The sequence below is a fragment of the Balaenoptera physalus genome, assembly GCF_965194825.1.
Source record: "Balaenoptera physalus genome assembly, chromosome: 1".
Taxonomy (NCBI): Eukaryota; Metazoa; Chordata; class Mammalia; order Artiodactyla; family Balaenopteridae; genus Balaenoptera; species Balaenoptera physalus.
This window is the reverse complement of record NC_138882.1, coordinates 180,553,800-180,570,543: the sequence shown is the minus strand read 5'-3', so window position 1 is coordinate 180,570,543 and position 16,744 is coordinate 180,553,800. Positions and strand designations below refer to the sequence as shown.

At 43.6% G+C, this 16,744-nt stretch overlaps 2 protein-coding genes across 3 annotated transcripts in view; one reads left to right on the top strand and one right to left on the bottom strand.

Moving 5' to 3' along the window:
* Positions 1–354: 354 nt before the first annotated feature.
* On the bottom strand, positions 355–7,589 carry MUL1 (mitochondrial E3 ubiquitin protein ligase 1). Its single transcript, XM_082449377.1, has 4 exons — positions 7,338–7,589; positions 4,065–4,152; positions 3,533–3,653; positions 355–2,268 (listed from the first exon to the last, which is right to left on the bottom strand). The coding sequence occupies exons 1-4, from the start codon at positions 7,455–7,457 to the stop codon at positions 1,539–1,541; spliced, it is 1,059 nt and encodes a 352-aa protein (XP_082305503.1). The 5' UTR covers positions 7,458–7,589; the 3' UTR covers positions 355–1,538.
* Positions 7,590–7,702: 113 nt separating this feature from the next.
* FAM43B (family with sequence similarity 43 member B) overlaps positions 7,703–16,744 on the top strand; it is a 37,600-nt gene continuing 28,558 nt past the window's right edge. Inside the window, exon 1 of one of the 2 annotated variants that reach the window (XM_082449397.1) lies at positions 7,703–7,932. The gene's annotated coding sequence lies outside the window, so the exon portion shown is untranslated. Of the gene's footprint in view, positions 16,537–16,744 lie in introns of both variants that reach the window. The other variant, XM_082449396.1, reaches the window with a different exon arrangement.

Below are 16,744 nucleotides of genomic sequence, written 5' to 3'. Positions count from 1 at the left end.
TGTCCTCCCTGCTGTCCCCAACACCCCTGTCCCATTCTCCCAACAGGTGAAATCCCACTGCCTGTGTTCAGGATGTCAGCACAGATGTCTTCAAAGACGACTCTCAGCGAGGCCAGGCGTGACCTGCGGGCATGTCTCCAGGGTGGCCCTCTCTCAGGCTGACCAGAGACCCCCCAGCACCCCCCAGCACCCCCTGCGCTTCAGAATCACCAAGCTGCACCACCTTGCAGCCAAGGAAGGACACACAGAGGCCTCCAGGTCCCCAGCTCATTCCGCCATAACAGGATTCAATCCCATCCCGCGGCAGCTTCAGCCTAGCCGCTGAACTCTCGTTCAAAGCAAGAGGCTGACACGTGGCTATAATGTCTTTTATTTGTGCCGTCCATGCTGGACGCGCAGAGAACCGGCGCCAGGCCCCTGAGAGCGCCCCCATCTCCCCCGCACAAAGGAGGATCGGGCATGGATATTCAAAGCCAGGGAAGGGGGAGAGGAAAGTGCCATGCACGTGCCCCTGGACACTCAGAGGTGCTGAGAGAGGCTCCCCCACTTCTCCACACTCACCAACTCAAGCGGGACAGCTGAGGGGTGAGGACTGTGAGAAAGGCGGTGTGATTACACCCACGGCACGTGAACTTTTCAGTGGTGGGCAGGGGGGCCTGGAGAGGCTCTGCGCTCAGGACACTGACTGCTACTTTTCCGCGGTGCCAGCCTTGGAGAGAAGCTGAGAAAGCCCGAGGCTGGGGCAGCAGTGTCCTTACTGCTTCCTTTGGGAAAACCAGAGCCAGCCCTTAGCCCTCTCGGGCCTCGGGAGCTCCAAGTCAGGGCGGACGCGTGCTCTGGTGGCCCTCTCGTTAGGTCCATGGTGGCCTCAGGAGGGCTGCAGCTAAGCGGCCCCATCCTCACTGCCACGGGGATCACTGAATGGGCACCGTTCCAAGTGCCCCCCGCAAATGACCTCTCTCCATTCTGACTGGAGTCCTGCCCTGTTAGGCAGAGGGCAGATGCAGGATTTCACTTCCCTTTGTCCTGACACACGTGTGCACACAGGTAGGAGGCCAGCAGGTGAGGGAAAGGGACTCGAGTGACGCGTCCAGCCTGACAACTTTTTTCCGGGCTGTAAGCAAGGGGGAGGAGGACTGCGGCAGTCTCTTCAGAAGCAGCTCCGCAAGGCACCTTTGCCTCCCCTCTGGCCGAGTCATTCAAGGCTCAAGTCCGCAGGAACCGACACCTCACCAGAAAGGACGAGAAGACACCAGAACAGAAAAGCTGGAGGCCACTGACTTTGGCGTTTGAGCAGTGAGCTGTCCTCAGCCACGCGCGCTCGGGGCTCCAGGGAAGGGACGCGGCGCACAGCGCCCGCCCCAGGGTGGGGCTGTGGGGCTGTGCTCAGTGCCGGAAAAGGTCCCCTGCACGTTGGAAAGGCCGCCCTCTGCTGCTGGGGCTGTGAGATGACAGCCGCCCACCACTGCTCTTCTAAAGGCCTTGAGATAAACAGCCCTGAAGCGGGACGGGGGTCTCACTGTGGGGCCTGGAGACCATTAGCTGTTGTACAAGGGAATCACCCGGGTGATCGCCTGCCTGCAGATGGGGCACCTCTTGGGCTCCGGCAAGGCGCGGTAGCACTCGGCGCAGGAACACACGTGCCCGCACTCCAGGAAGACGCAAGACCGGAAGCTGCTCAGGCACACGACGCAGGCGTTCTTCAGACTCTCCCGGTCCTCGGGGTTGGCTCGGCTCAGCAGCTGGGCCTCGTGCTCCCGGAACTCCTCCTCCATCTGCTGGAGGCGCAGTCGCTCTCGCCGCTGCACATACTGCTTCCGGAGGATGAAGAAGAGGGTAGCGCACGTGGCAAAGCCGAACACCAGCGTCAGGACCTTCCAGAGCCTGACGCTGGACTCCTGCCTCTGCAGCAGGCTGTCGAAGTCCTGGCTGCTCAGGTAGTACTGCATGCCCTGCTTGGGGGGCTGCAGGCGGACGGAGTTGCTGTCCAGGACCAGCTCGCCCACCCCCGTGAGGGTGGCCCCAACCTTCAGCATCTCCTCGGTCTCTTGGACGCCCTTGGGCCGCTCCCCGCTGATGTAGTGGCCGATGACGTCCGTGAAGGACTGGACAGAGGGGTGGAACTTCTCGTACACCGTCTCCAGGCCCAGCTCCAGCGAGTCCAGGGGCTTCAGGACCCGCACGGCCACATCCACGCCATCCTCGTGGGGCACCAGGTCAAAGGGCACCACGTTGGTCCTCTGGTGAATGATCTTGGAACAGTCATTCCTACAAGAGAACTCAAGATAAAACAAAGGATGGCAGATACCTCGCACCCGGGCAGGGGTGGAGAGCACCTCAATGCCAGGAGGACAGTCTGAAGTCTGAAGGGAGTGGAAGAGTACAACAGAAATCACAATTGTCCAGAGCCTCAGAAGAGGGAAGCTCGGTTTTTTAGGTTCTCAGGCGATCTCAGTGGGCAACAAATATTGTCACAGATCACCTCTAGTGTTTATTTCCCTTTGCCCCTGTAAGACAGACTGATTTTTTTTATCTTAAATAAATGCCTCAAAAAAATTAAAAATAGAACTACCATACGACCCAGCAATCCCACTTCTAAAAGAACGAAAATCAGGATCTAGAAGAGGTATCTGTGCTCCCGTGTTCACTGCAAGGTTATTCACAACAGCCAAGAAACAGAAACAACCTAAATGTCTATCGACAAATGAATAAAGAAAATGTGGTATATACATAACAAGGGAATACCATTCAGCCTTTATTAAAAAAAAAAAAAAAAAAAAGGAAATCCTGCCGCATGCGACAACACGCGTGAACCTGGAGGACATTAAGCAAAGCGAACTGAGGCAGACGGACAGAAGGACAGGTACTGCACGATTCCATTTACATGAGGTATCTGAAGTAGCCAAACTCACAGAAACAGTAAAACAGTGGTTGCCAGGCGCTGAGGGAAAAAGAAAATGGGGAGTTGCTGTTCACCGGGTATGAAGTTTCACTTCTACAAGACGAGTAAGTTCAAAGTCTCCTGTACAGCCTTGCACCTGGAGTTAACAGGACTGTACTGTTGTACTTAAAATTTAGTTAAAAGGGGAGATCTCAGGTTAAGTGTTCTTACCACAATAAAAATTAAAATAAAATAGAAATCCAAAACAAAACCCTCCTAGGATCAGTTGGAAAAATGGAACTCCATGTAATAGCATGAAATTATCTTAACAGGTACTGAAATCATTAATCCATGCCATAAATCAGTGTTTCTCAAACCTTAGTGTGCACATCCACAGACTCCAGGTCCCCTATCCTGGAAATTCTGGCTCAGTAGGTCTGGAACGGAGCCCAGGAATCTGCATTTGGACAGGATGCCTAGGTGACGGCAGTGGAAGAGGTGCTCAGACCACGCACAAGAATATCAGCAGCACTGAGAGACCGGTCTCCGCCCTGTCTCGGGAAAAGCTTGAAGACGTGGAAACAGGGCCGGGTCACCGACATCTGAACCAACCGCCCGTGCGGCCTGGGCCCGTGGAGCAAGGCTACGCACCAGAGGTGAGTTGTCCGGTTCCACACCATCTTGTGCTCCTGAAGCGTCAGCCGCTGGATCACCCCCTTGCAATTTTCTACAAACTGGCTGTTAAGCGTTTCTTTAACAGACCGAACGGCTCCTGAACGGAAACAAATTATTTTATTTCTGAAGAACTGTTCCGCCCTTTCCTTTAAAGTAATTTAAATTTTGTTTTTAGTTTGAGTGAGTTTAATTAATCAACATGATGAAAACATTATCACCGTAAGTTATGCTTTGGGGCGCTCTGCTAAGCAGTTTACACGGATCACATCATTTCAGTTTTACAGCAACCCTGTAACATATATTTTAGAGATGGAGCAATGGCGGTTTGAAAAGGCTGCATAATTTCGCCAAGATCACACAGCAGTAACACAGGTCTTTCTGACCCCAAAGTCCAAGGTCTGAACCACTGCCCCAAGGCTACAAAAGGCCCTCAATGTCAGCCAAGAAGATCTTTACCAAACTTTTAGAAGAGGGAGTTATTTTTCACTTTACCAATAAATAAACAGACCTTCGATAACAGCGTAAGGCACACATTTTCCTGGAGCTTCTGAAAGAATACTCTTTAAGTCTTCACCCAAGTGGATTCTTTTAGCTCCCTAAATGGAAACAACAGATTGAATTGACTGCTGAATACTGATATGCTCAAACAAGTGAAAAGAGAAAAAAAGACTATTTACGTTTTTCACGTTGAGAGACTAAGGACATCAGGCAGGAAGGAGACTACGGAGAATCCAATTCTGAAGCTGTGTCCCAGAACTTTTACCATATAAACAGGCTTGGGGCAGCGCCTCATCTCTGCCATCTGCAGAATGGGGGTGCCACTTACACTCTTCCTCCAGTTAACCAAACATTCACTCCTTTTCATTTTAACTTTTTAAGACAAAAATATAAAAGATACTAATCAATTTGTATACCACAGATCTGAATGCAATTTGATCTCTTCCTGACAGCACAGCACCATGCAGCCAAAGGGCTTATGCGTAAACGCGCCTCAAGTAGTGACCAATACATGGCAGGGGCTCGGGCCATGGTAGGTATTATCATTACCGGGCCCTTGTCAGTTCATGCTCTGCATGAGACATTATAATAAAGGGCTGCCTTTGCATTACAGGGCAAGGCTTCGGGAACTGGTGCCAAACACTATTCTTCTACTTTTCAGTTTGCCTCTCTTCCCTCTCATAATCAGGCGAGCACAGTTACCTCTGCTGCTACCCTCCTCTCACAATCCCCAGTTCTCCATCCCTTCTAATTCAGTTTCCAACCTGCCGTGCTTGGGAACCAACCAAGCCTGTTACTGCTGCATCAAAAGTAAGACAAAATTAATAAAACCACTGAACATTTCCTGAGCCAGGCACTGTGCTGGGCGCTAGGGATTCAGGGATGAACGAAGGACAGTTCCTGCTTTCAGGTATTTCCATCAACAAATCTTAAGGACGCCGGATGAGTAACCTCTAAAGAGGTGAGGAGGTACTGCATACATATTAAGGTCACTCTAAGTTTAAGCTGCTGCTACACAGTAAAAAACAGGAGCAAGGTCAATAAAAATTTATTAACCATGTACGCTGGGAAGATAATAAAAACAATGGCAATAACAACAACTAACCCTCAGTTTATTCACTCCTTTATTATCTGTCTCTCCCTCCACTGGACTATTGAACTTAGGAGGGCTAGGACCTCATTGGTCTTGTTCACTGCTGTCCCCCTAGTGCCAAGAGAGCGCCTGACACATAGCAGGCACTAAATACATATTTGATGAATAAATTAGCGAATAAATAAGCACTTAGATATACTACATTCCAGGCACTCTGCTAAGCACTTTAAATGCATAACCCCATTTAATGCTCATACCATCCCTATACGGCAGACATTATTATCCCCAATTACAGATAAGGAAACTGAGGCTCAGAGAAGTGAAGTAATTTGCCCAAAGTCACACAGCTAGTAAAGTATCCACCATAGGATAGTTGGTTACATTTTTTTAAAAAGTAAGGGAGGGGGAATTCAGTCAGAAAGACCTGGGATTGAATCAAGCGTCAATGCATCTACTGTGACTTTGGGCAACTTAATTTATCTGAGTCTCAGTTTCAAAACCTGTAAAAGGTGGGGGAAACAATCTCACAGGATTTTCATGTGGATTAAATGAAACTTAAGTGTGAAAGAATCCAGACCAGGGGCTGGCACATAGTAGGCATGTGATAAATATGCATTCCCATCACTATGAGAGATGCAAAAGGATAAGACACAAGCCCTACTCTGGAAGTTTTATAATCTGATCAAGAAAATAGAACCTAAAATATGAGGAGTCCCAACTGTTTTTCCAAGCAGGGGCTATTTCTTTCATCCTCATTTAGGAACTAATCAGCAAAGCTTTTAAGGTCACCCAAAGATGGGTCACTGCTTCAGAGGATCCCACCTCCCGCCAACTTGATGCCAATGTGATTTCTGATCCGGAGTCAGAAAGTAAAGTATCAGTTACAATCACAGCCACTTCAGGAGTAACTTATTTAATTAAGCAAACAAGAGGCAGCTGGAATCTCACCAGGATGTCATTCACGCCACAAATTCAATTCCTTGGTAACTAGGTACATTCCAGGCAGATTCCAAAACTCCCTTCATGGCAGGGATTTCACACACTTGTTTCTAAGCTCTTAATGTAAACAATCTGATGATAATGAAGTTAGGTTTAGGAATCCGTCTTTCAAATAAATGTCAAATTAAGCCCTAACTGTTGTATTATGAAATTGTAGCCAAAACAAATCCACAAATATTTACTGAGCATCTACTCTTTGTTAAGCATTGGGTTAGAACCTAGAAGGAAAGAAGGGTAAATAAGATCCTGTCTCTGACCTAATGAGGTCCATCTCTCATGAGCTGCTCACACATTCGCAACTGAAATAATGTGGTCAACAAGAAAAAAATCCTATACTTGGAATCAAAAGGCCTAAATTTAAGTTCCAACTTAAACTGACTAGCTGCATAGACCTTTCCTGGGAGTCTCGATTTCTTGATCTGCAATCCGGAGGTGTCATTTTAACTACCCCAAGAAATTATTGTGAAGAAAAACTAAAACCAAGATGGAAACGTGCTGTGTAAGTTGTAAAGTGCAGCTCAGGAAACTGAGTGGCATTTTCTAAAGGTCTATTAATATAAAAAGTCTTTTAGAAGCAAGGAGCTGAGTGGTTATGTAGTGGGTAAATCTAGGGCTTCTGTATTTGCGGTTCCCTCTCTCTGAATTACTCTTCCCCAGGCACCTGCACTGCCCCCTCAAGTCTTCCTGGGCTCCGCTCAAATGTCACCCTATTTAAATGTCACTCTATTTAAATGTCACCCTTTGTCCAGCACTCCATTTCCTCTCTTCCTTGCATTACTCTGTAGTATTTAACCCCATGTATCACACCATCTGATTGACTTGTTTACTGTCTGGTTGGACTAGAATGGAATCTCCATGAGGTCAGGTACTTCTGTCTGTTCCACCCACGCGATACCCTCAGCGCCTGGAGCATAGCAGGTGTTCAATAAATATTTGTCGAATAAAATAATTAAGTCAAGATTCATTCTGAGTAATGAGAGGGACTTAGGAGAAAGGGGGCAGTAAAGCAGTTATCACGAGACCGGAATTCTGTTCCTAGTTCCTCCGTCTACCGGCCGGGCGACACCCTCTCACAGCCTGTTTCCTTCTCTTGGATCTTTTCCGAGGGTGGAACGGCCCACGGCGAATCGGGGGTTCACCATTACCCCGGGCAGGATGACCGGCTGAGGTCAGGGGGGCGCTAGCACTGACCTTGAGCTCTCGGGCGACCTGGGCCTTCTGCCGGTACAAGGAGTACAGGACAGCGGTGACGACAGAGCTGGTGCCCAGGAGGATGAACTGGCCCAGCGAGGGCCGCCCTCCGCTCTCCATGGCTGCGCCGAGCCCTGGACGCGAACTAGGACGCCGCCGAGGTCAGGCCCCACGACGCGCGACCCCCGCCCTCCGTCTCGCGCCGCCTCCCTCCACCCGGAATCGCACCCCCAGCACTATCCCTCCCGGAAACGCGCAACCGGTCGCCCAGCGATGACGCAAGACCTGGAACTGGAAGTGGGGCAGGGCGGAGCAGACCGGAAGGCTGTGTTGCCATGGTGATCGCCGGGCGTCAGCTGCTTCTGCTGGGGCCGGGTCTCCCATCTCGTACGTGGGGAACGGTTTTGCGAAGCTGAGCGATCGCTTGTCGCTCCATGACCCTTTAGACACTCGGTGCATCGGCCACAACTGTATCGCCCGCGTCGCCACGGTCTCAGTCCTTCTGGTTTCCTGGGGTTATCGCGTTGTTTGACGGGTCGTTTGATGACTCCGCCATTGGATTGGGAGGAAAGAAGAGAATGTCTAGTAAGCACTTGTGAGTATTACACATTTCAGCTTCACGGCAAACCTTGAGTCTTGGCTTTTATTCTTCCTTTTTACAGGTGACAAAATTGAGGCCAGAGAGGTTAGGGGGTGTGCTCCAAGTCACACTGCTAATGAGTGCTGGAGAGGAATTTACCAGACAACAGAGCTTATTACCTCCAAGAAGGCAGGTTATATCACCAAGGTATTGACAACTCCTTAATCTGCTGTCAAAACATATAACAACATATTTTATTAACTAATAATTACAGCTACAGGGACTTCCCTGGCGATCCAGTGGTTAAGACGCCTCGCTTCCATTGCAAGGGGCGCGGGTTCAATCTCTGGTCCCGCATGCCGCGCCGCAGCGCAGCCAAAAAATAGGGAGAGAGGGAGGCAGCTCTTGAGTGCCTATTATGCGTCAGGCACTGTGACAAAAAGTTTTACGAACCTCATACCACTTAATCCTCACAACACAGCTATAGAGCAGATTTCAAACTGTTTTCTGATCTCCTTCATAAAATAATCAAGAGATACCCCAAAATTTTATCCAAAACATCAACCTGCAAAGCATGTGTTCATTCAGCTATCTCCAGGTTCTGTTTTAAATTGAAAATACAGGAATGTACCCAATGGCCAAAATCAATGTACGTAAAATGCATCTAAAAGCTGTAAATTGCTCTAAAAAAGTAAAATCTCTTTATTAAAGCAGCTGGCTATCCATGACATTTTCCTACCCCATTCCTTAATTATGCTAGGAGTCAAATAAGAATTACACTCTATGAACATAGGGTTAGAATCTCCAGATTGTCAACGCCGCCACGTGCCTTTGATGATTTTCACCCCAAGGGATGATCATGAATTTGTTACACACACACACACACACACACACACACACTTATAATGAGATCTAACTTTATTTTTTTTAATAAAATTTGTCAAAAGTTTGATAACACATTGTGTTGGCAAAGGTGTGGGGACAGAGACTCCTATTCTTTATGGAGAACCATTAGGCAATGCTGATCACGATTAAAAGTGCCCGCAGCCATTGACTGAACAATTCCACTTCTAGAAATTCTTCCTGTGTAAATACTCACACATGTGAACATAATAAATATACAGTGTAAATTGCAGCGTTGTTTTTAATAACAACAGAATGAAAACAAACTAAATGTTTTCAGTAGTCAGTTAAACAAAATTTTAATACATGTGTATATGAGCATAGCAAAGTGAAATAGCAAACTGTAAACTGTTTGAGTGTGATCTCATTGATTCCAGAAAGGAAGGAGAATATATACATTTGAATAAAATAATATTGGTTGTTTCCATAAGAAGGAATTAGGTGGCTAGAGAACAGAGTGACTCTTCACTCTTTTGTACTTTTTTAATGTGAATGTATGGCATGTTTCAAATTAATAAAACTTGAATTTTAAAAAGAGGAAGATGAACACACCAGTCACTCCACAACCAACGACCTCCTGCATCCAAGGCTCTGGGCTGGACACTAGGAGGCACAACCGTATACAGCCAGGCTCTGCCCTCTGGCTGTTTAGGGTCTGTGGAGAAACAGACCCAGGCAGAGTCATCTATTATCCCAGGTCCAATGGAATTAGGGCAACAAAGGCCTCTGGTAGAGGGATGCAGCTTACTCTCCTCATGAGGGAAGGAATTTGAGTTCTGTAAACAGGATGGTGGGTAGAGTGCCAGGATGGGAGTGGGAAAGACTTTTCATGCAGAGGGAACAAGATGAGCAAAGTGCAAAGCTATCAGGAGTTAGCTGGTACAGCCTGAGCCAAGGGCATATGACAGAGAGCAGGGAGCAAGTAACTGAAAAGGAAGGTTGGGACCACATCCTGTAGGTTGCTAATTGCCAAACCAAACATTTTAACTTCATCATTTTGAGGATGGGATCTAGTAAAGCTGTTTGAGAACCCGCAGGGCATGATCTAACCTGTTTGTATGTTTGTTCGTTTTTTAATCATCGAAATTCTTTTTTTTTATACAGCAGGTTCTTATTAGTTATCCATTTTATACATATTAGTGTACATATGTCAATCCCAATCTTCGAAATTCTTGTATTCTTAGATCACAGCAAAGGAAAGCACAAAAAAAAAAGGCTGTAAAATTGAAAACCAATGGAGAGTCTCCACTGCTAGGGATCCTTGTTTATAGGTTTCTGACTATTTGGGAACTTTTGTTATATTCTCCAGGGGGTTCCTTGGGAGCTCATTTTTAAAAAGTCATTCTTAAATGAAACATTGTTTCTTTTTTTAATAATTGAAGTGTGGTTGATTTACAATATTATGTTAGTTTCAGGTGTACAGCATAGTGATTCAGTATTTTTGCAGATTTTACTCCATTATAGGTTATTGCAAGATAATGGTTATAATTCCCTGTACTTACAGTATATCCTTGTTGCTTTTCTATTTCATACATAGTGGTTTGTGTCAGTTAATCACATACCCCTATTTTGTCCCTCCCGACTTCCCTCTCCCCTTTGGTAACCACAAGTTTATTTTGTACATCTGTGAGTCTGTTTCTGTTTTGTACGTACATTAATTTGTATTTGCTTTGTATGTACATTAATTTGTATTATTTTTTAGATTCCACATATAAATGATATCATACAGTATTTTTCTTTCTCTGACTTATTTCACTAAGAGTAATATTCTCTAGGTCCATCCACATTGCTGCAAATGGCAGTATTACATTCTTTTCTATGGCTGCATAATATTCATGTGTATATATATATATATATCCCAGCTTCTTAATCCAATCGTCTGTTGATAGGCACTTGGGTTGCTTCCATGTCTTGGCCATTGTAAATAGTGCTGCTATGAACACTGAGGTGCATGTATCTTTTCAAATTAGTGTTTTTGTTTTTCTGGATATATACCCAGGAGTGGAATTGCTGGATCATATGGTAGGTTTATTTTTAGTTTTCTGAGGAACTTCCATATTGTTTTTCACAGTGGCTGCACCAATTTACATTCCCACCAACAGTGTACAAGAGTTCCCTTTTCTCCACACCCTCTCCAACATTTGTTATTTGTAGACTTTTTAATGATAGTCATTCTGACAGGTGTGAGGTGATATCTCATTGTTGTTTTGATTTGCATTTCTCTAATAATTAGTGACATTAAGCATCTTTTCATGTGCCTGTTAGCCATCTGTATGTCTTCTTCGGAAAAATGCCTATGCAGGTCTTCTGCTCATTTTTTTGATTGGGTTATTTGTTTTTTTGATATTGTTGTATGAGCTGTTTGTATATTTTGGATATTAGCCCCTTGTCAGTCACATCATCTGAAAATATTTTCTCCTATTCCATAGTTTGTCCTTTCGTTTTGTCAGTGGTTTTCTTTGTTGTGCAAAAGCTTTTAAGTTTAATTAGGTCCCATCTGTTAATTTTTGCTTTTATTTCTGTTGCCTTAGGAGACTGATGCAAGAAAATATTGCCACAATTTATGTCATAGAGTGTTCTGCCTTTGTTCTCTTCTAAGGGTTTTATGGTTCTTGTTCTTATATTTAGGTCTTTAAACCATTTTGAGTTTATTTTTGTATATGGTGTTGGGGAATGTTCTAATGTAATTGTTTTATATGTGGCTGTCCAGTTTTCCCACTTGTTGAAGAGACCATCTATTCTCCATTGTATATTCTTGCCTCCTTTGTTGTAGATTAATTGACCATAGGTGCATGGGTTTATTTCTGGGCTCTCTATTCTGTTCCAGTGGTCTATGTGTCTGTTTTTGTGCCAATGCCACACTGTTTTGATTACTGTAGCTTTGTAGTATAGTCTGAAGCCTATAAGGGCTATAACTCCAACTTTGTTTTTTTTTTTCTAAACATTGCTTTGGCAATTTGGGGTCTTTTGTGGTTCTATATGAATTTTAGGATTATATGTTCTGTGAAAAATGTCACGGGTATTTTGATAGGGATTGCATTAAATCTATAGATTGTTTTGAGTAGTATGACCATTTTAACAATATTAATTCTTTCAATCCAAGAGCACAGATATCTTTTCATGTCTGTATCATCTTCAATTTCCTTCATCAGTGTTTTATAGTTTCCAGAGTGTAGGTCTTTCACCTCCTCCGTCAAGTTTATTCCTAGGTATTTTATTCTTTTCCATGTGATTTTAAACAGAATTTTTTTTTTTTACTTTCTCCTTCTGATTTTCATTATTTATTAGTGTGTAGAAATGAAACATATTTCTGTATGTTAATCTTGTATCCTGAACCTTGCTTCATTTATTAGTTCTAATAGCTTTTGGGTGAAGGCTTTAGACTTATCTATATAAAGTATCATGTCATCTGCAAATAGTGACAGTTTTACCTCTTCCCCTCCAGTTTGGATACCTTTAATTTCTTTTTCTTCTCTGATTGCTGTGGCTAGGACTTGCAATACTGTGTTTAATAGAAGTGGCAAGAGTAGGCATCCTTGTCTTGTTCCTGAATTTAGCAGGAAAGCTTTCAGCTTTTCACCATTGAGTATTGCGTTGGCTGTGGGTTTGTCATAAATGGCTTTTATTATGTTGAGATATGTTCCCTCTGTACCCACTTTGATGAGAGTTTTTATCATGAATGAACGTTGAATTTTGTCAGATGCTTTTTCTGCGTTTATTGAGATGATCATGTGATTTTTATCCTTCCTTTTGTTAATGTGGTGTATCACATTGATTGATTTGCGAATGTTGAACCATCCTTGTGACCCTAGAATAAATCCAGCTTGATCATGGTGTATGATCCTTTTTAAGTATTGTTGGATTTGTTTTGCTAAGATTCTGTTGAGGATTTCTGCATCTATATTCATCGAAGTTATTGGCCTGTAATTTTCTTTTTTGGTAGTGTCTGTGTCTGGTTTTGGTATCAGGGTGATTGCGGCCTTGTAGAATGAATTTGAGAGTGTTCCCTTCTCTTCAGTTTTTTGGAATAGTTTGAAAAGGATAGGTGTTAGTTCTTTATATGTTTGGTAGAATTCCCCTGTGAAGCCATCTGGTCCTGGACTTTTGTTTGCTGGGAGGTTTTAAAATTACAAATTCAATTTCACTTCTAGTGATCAGTCTGTCCAGTTGTCTATTTCTTCTTGACTCAGTCTTGGCACGTTGTATGTTTCTAGAAATTTGTCCATTTCTTCTAGGTTGTCCAATTTGTTGCCATATAACTGTTCATAGTATTCTCTTATGATTTTTTGTATATCTGTAGTATCAGTGGTATTTCTTGTTTTAGTCTTCAGACCCTTTTACAAGTTCCTTGGGAGCTCATTAAAAGACCATCATTCTGATATGGGGATATATGTATACATATAGCTGATTCACTTTGTTATACAGCAGAAACTAACACAACATTGTAAAGCAATTATACCCCAATAAAGATGTTTAAAAAAAAAAAAAAAAGACTGTCATTCTTTTTGGCGGGAGGGGTTTCCAACATCAGATTTTTTTAATTATTTTTTTAAATTGAATTATAGTTGGTTTACAATGTTTCAGGTATACAGCAAAGTAATTCAGTTATACATATATATCTATTCTTATATCTATTCAGTTACACATGTATCGATACTTTTTCAGATTCGTTGCCATTATAGGTTATTACAAGATATTGAATGTAGTTCCCTGTGCTATGCAGTGGGTCCTCGTTGTTTATCTATTTTATATATAGTAGTGTGTATCTGTTAATACCAAATTCCTAAGTTATCCCTCCCCCGCCTTTCCCCTTTGCTAACCATAAGTTTGTTTTCCATAAAAGATTGTCATTCTTAAAGCAGTTTGGTTTTAAATAACCCTGCCTTTTTTTTTTTTTTTCCAGCCAAAGGCTGAAATCCTTCATCAGCCAGGCTGAGCTTGATCCTATTGGGATATTTTGAAATTTACATCATGTGGACCTTGGTAGGAGTGATGAAAGATGGGCAATTTCGGCCACAGCCAGATATCCCTAGGGAACCATTCCCAGCTCAGAATGGCTCTCCTCACTGAATCACAAGTTAAGCCTCTGACTTAGAGAAAGTGAGGTAAGTTCCTAAGGTACCAGGCAGAGAATCTAGGGGGAGCAAACCTGGGAGAGATGGGGTTACTAAGGACAACATCACCACTGGAAGCACTGAGTTCCAAACTTAGGCTGTTGGTTTCCCTATGAGTCTCTGGGTAAATGCCCTCATAGGCTGTCCATTCCAGTGAGACACTTGGCAGGGTCCAGGCACCTGATAGACTTGAAAGCAGGCTGGAACTTCCCTGGTGATCCAGTGGTAAAGAATCCGCCTTCAAATGCAGGGGATGCGGGTTTGATCCCTGGTCGCGGAACTAAGATCCCACATGCTGGGGGCAACTAAGCCTGTGCGCTGCAACTACTGAGCTCACGTGCCTCAACGAGACAGCCCCCATGCTGCAATGAAAGATCCCGCATGCCTCAACGAAGACCCCGTGTGCCGCAACTAAGACTCAGCACAGCCAAAAATAAATAAATAAAATGAATAAATATGAAAGCAGGCATCCTGTGCTGATGTTGCCACACAGGTGTGCCAAAGGAAATAGAAAATAGAAAAAGTGTTGACAATCACATCAGGTTATCACTCACTTTCCTTACAGAGCTTTCCCTTGGGAGAGCCCCTAACATAATAATTATTAGGAATTATTGAATGTCAACATATTTTTAATGAGCATTTAACCCATCCAATGTACTCTCCCAGATATGGTAGGACCCAGGGATACTATGCTGGACATGCCCCCTGACCTCATGCAGGGTATCAGGGAGACCTTTTTCTTTTTATAATGATTTAAACCCCACCTCATCCCCAGGCGACCACAAATCTGCTTTCTATCACTGTAAGTTAGTTTGCATTTTCTAAAAGTTCATATAAATAGAATCACATGGTATGTACTCTCTCTTCTCTGGCTTCTTTCTTCAGAATAATTATTTTGACATTTATCCATATCATTGTATATATCACTAATAGTTCATTCCTTTTTTATTGCTGAATAATGTTCCATTGTATGAATACATCACAATTTGTTTATTCATTGACCTGTTAATGGACATTTGGGTTGTTTCCAGGTTTTAACTATTACAAATAAAGCTGCTTTGAACACGCATGTTTAAGTCTTTGTATGGACAAATGCTTTCATTTCTCTTGGGTAAATTCCTAGGACAGGAATGGCTGGGTCATATGGCAGATATATGTTTAACTTTTTAAGAAACTGCCCAGAAGTTCCCAAAAATGGTTGTACTATTTTACATTCCCACCAGTATATGAGAATCCCAAGTCCTTCACATCCTCAGCAACATTTGGTATAATCAGTCTTTTGATTTTAAACATTCTTAGGTATGTAATGGCATCTCATTGTGGTTTTAATGTGCATTTCTCTAATGACTAATGATGTCAAACATCTTTTATGTGCTTACTTGCCACCCACATATCTTTGTGAGTGAAGTATCTGCTTAAATCTTTTCCCCACTTTTTAATTGAGTTGTTTTCTAATTATTGAGGGTTCTTTGTATATTTTGGATACAAGTCCTTTACAAAATATGTGATTTGCAAATATTTTCTTCAATATCGTGGCTTGACTTCTCATTCTCTTTAATTGTCTTTTGAATAGCAGAAGTTCTTGATTTTTATGAAGTCCAATTTATCGGTTTTTTTCTTTTATGGATCAGGCTTTTGGTGTTGCATTTAAGAAATCTTTGCTTAACCTAAAATCACAATGATTTTTCTCCTATGTTTTCTCCTAAAAGTTTGATAGTTTTAGGTTTTATATTTAGGTCTGTGATCCATTTTGAGTTAATTTTTTTCAGTTTTATTGAGAAATAATTGACATCCATCACTGTGTAAGTTTAAGGTGTACAGCATGATAATTTGATTTACATATATTGTGAAATGATTACCACAATACGTTTAGTTAACATCTATCATCTCATATAGATAATAAAAATAAAAGAAAAAAATTCTCCATGTGATGAGATCTCTTAGGATCTGGTATCTTCACCACTTTCCTATATATCACACAAGTTAATTTTTGTATATGGTGTTCCAGGCACTGCTTTCCATGCCATTCTCCCATCTCCCTACAAAGTAGTTAGGTATTATTTTTATCCCCATTTTACAGATGCGGAAACTGAGGTTCAGTGAGGTGAAGTGGCAGAGTTTACCCGGCTTCATCTTTCTCCAGAGCTACATGCTTACACACTAAACTATACCGACTTCTATCTCGTTCAGGTTGTTTGGCACTACAAACAACTTGGTGATTGATGGGAGTCATTTCCTACCCTGAACCACACACGTTATTCCTATTCAGAGAGTTAGTCAATAACAATGCATTTGGGAAACTAGTCTGGAAGACAGGATTCCACCAAGAAAAATGGAAACAATTTGTAAAATTATCTCTAAGGGTCCTTCATCTCCACATTCCATGATCTCTGGGATTTTCCCGGGAACAGGTGCAGTCAATGCGGCAGTGGATACTTTTAGCCACAAGGGGGCGCCAAGAGCACAGGATGTAGAAGGCAAACAGCGAGGGAGAAGGGCCCAGGGCCCAGGGAAGGGAGATGAAGGAATGGCGGGGGCTGGAGATGCAAGCGGAGCCCTGAGGCTGACTGTGGCTCCACACTGAGCTGTATCAGGGACCCAGGTAAGCCTCAAGCCCTGTGACTGGGAAATGCGGGATCCCCCTCCCTACCCCTCCCCTCACTCCCACCCCTCTCCCCACCCCCATCCCCCATCCCCCCACCCACCCTTAATTATTAACAGCACCTGTTGGTCAGTGGGAAGGACCAGCACCCTGTGTATTAGGAAAGGGTGAATTAGGACAGGCTTGGCAGTCAGGTGTCCTGAGTCCT

Excerpts from the sequence above, each read along its gene's own strand:
- MUL1 (XM_082449377.1), bottom strand. The coding sequence starts at position 7,457 with ATGGAGAGCGGAGGGCGGCCCTCGCTGGGCCAGTTCATCCTCCTGGGC. Across the intron at positions 4,153-7,337 it reads AGGTCGCCCGAGAGCTCAAG|GGAGCTAAAAGAATCCACTT; the intron begins GTCAGTGCTAGC and ends GTTTCCATTTAG. Across the intron at positions 3,654-4,064 it reads GCCTTACGCTGTTATCGAAG|GAGCCGTTCGGTCTGTTAAA; the intron begins GTCTGTTTATTT and ends GTTTCCGTTCAG.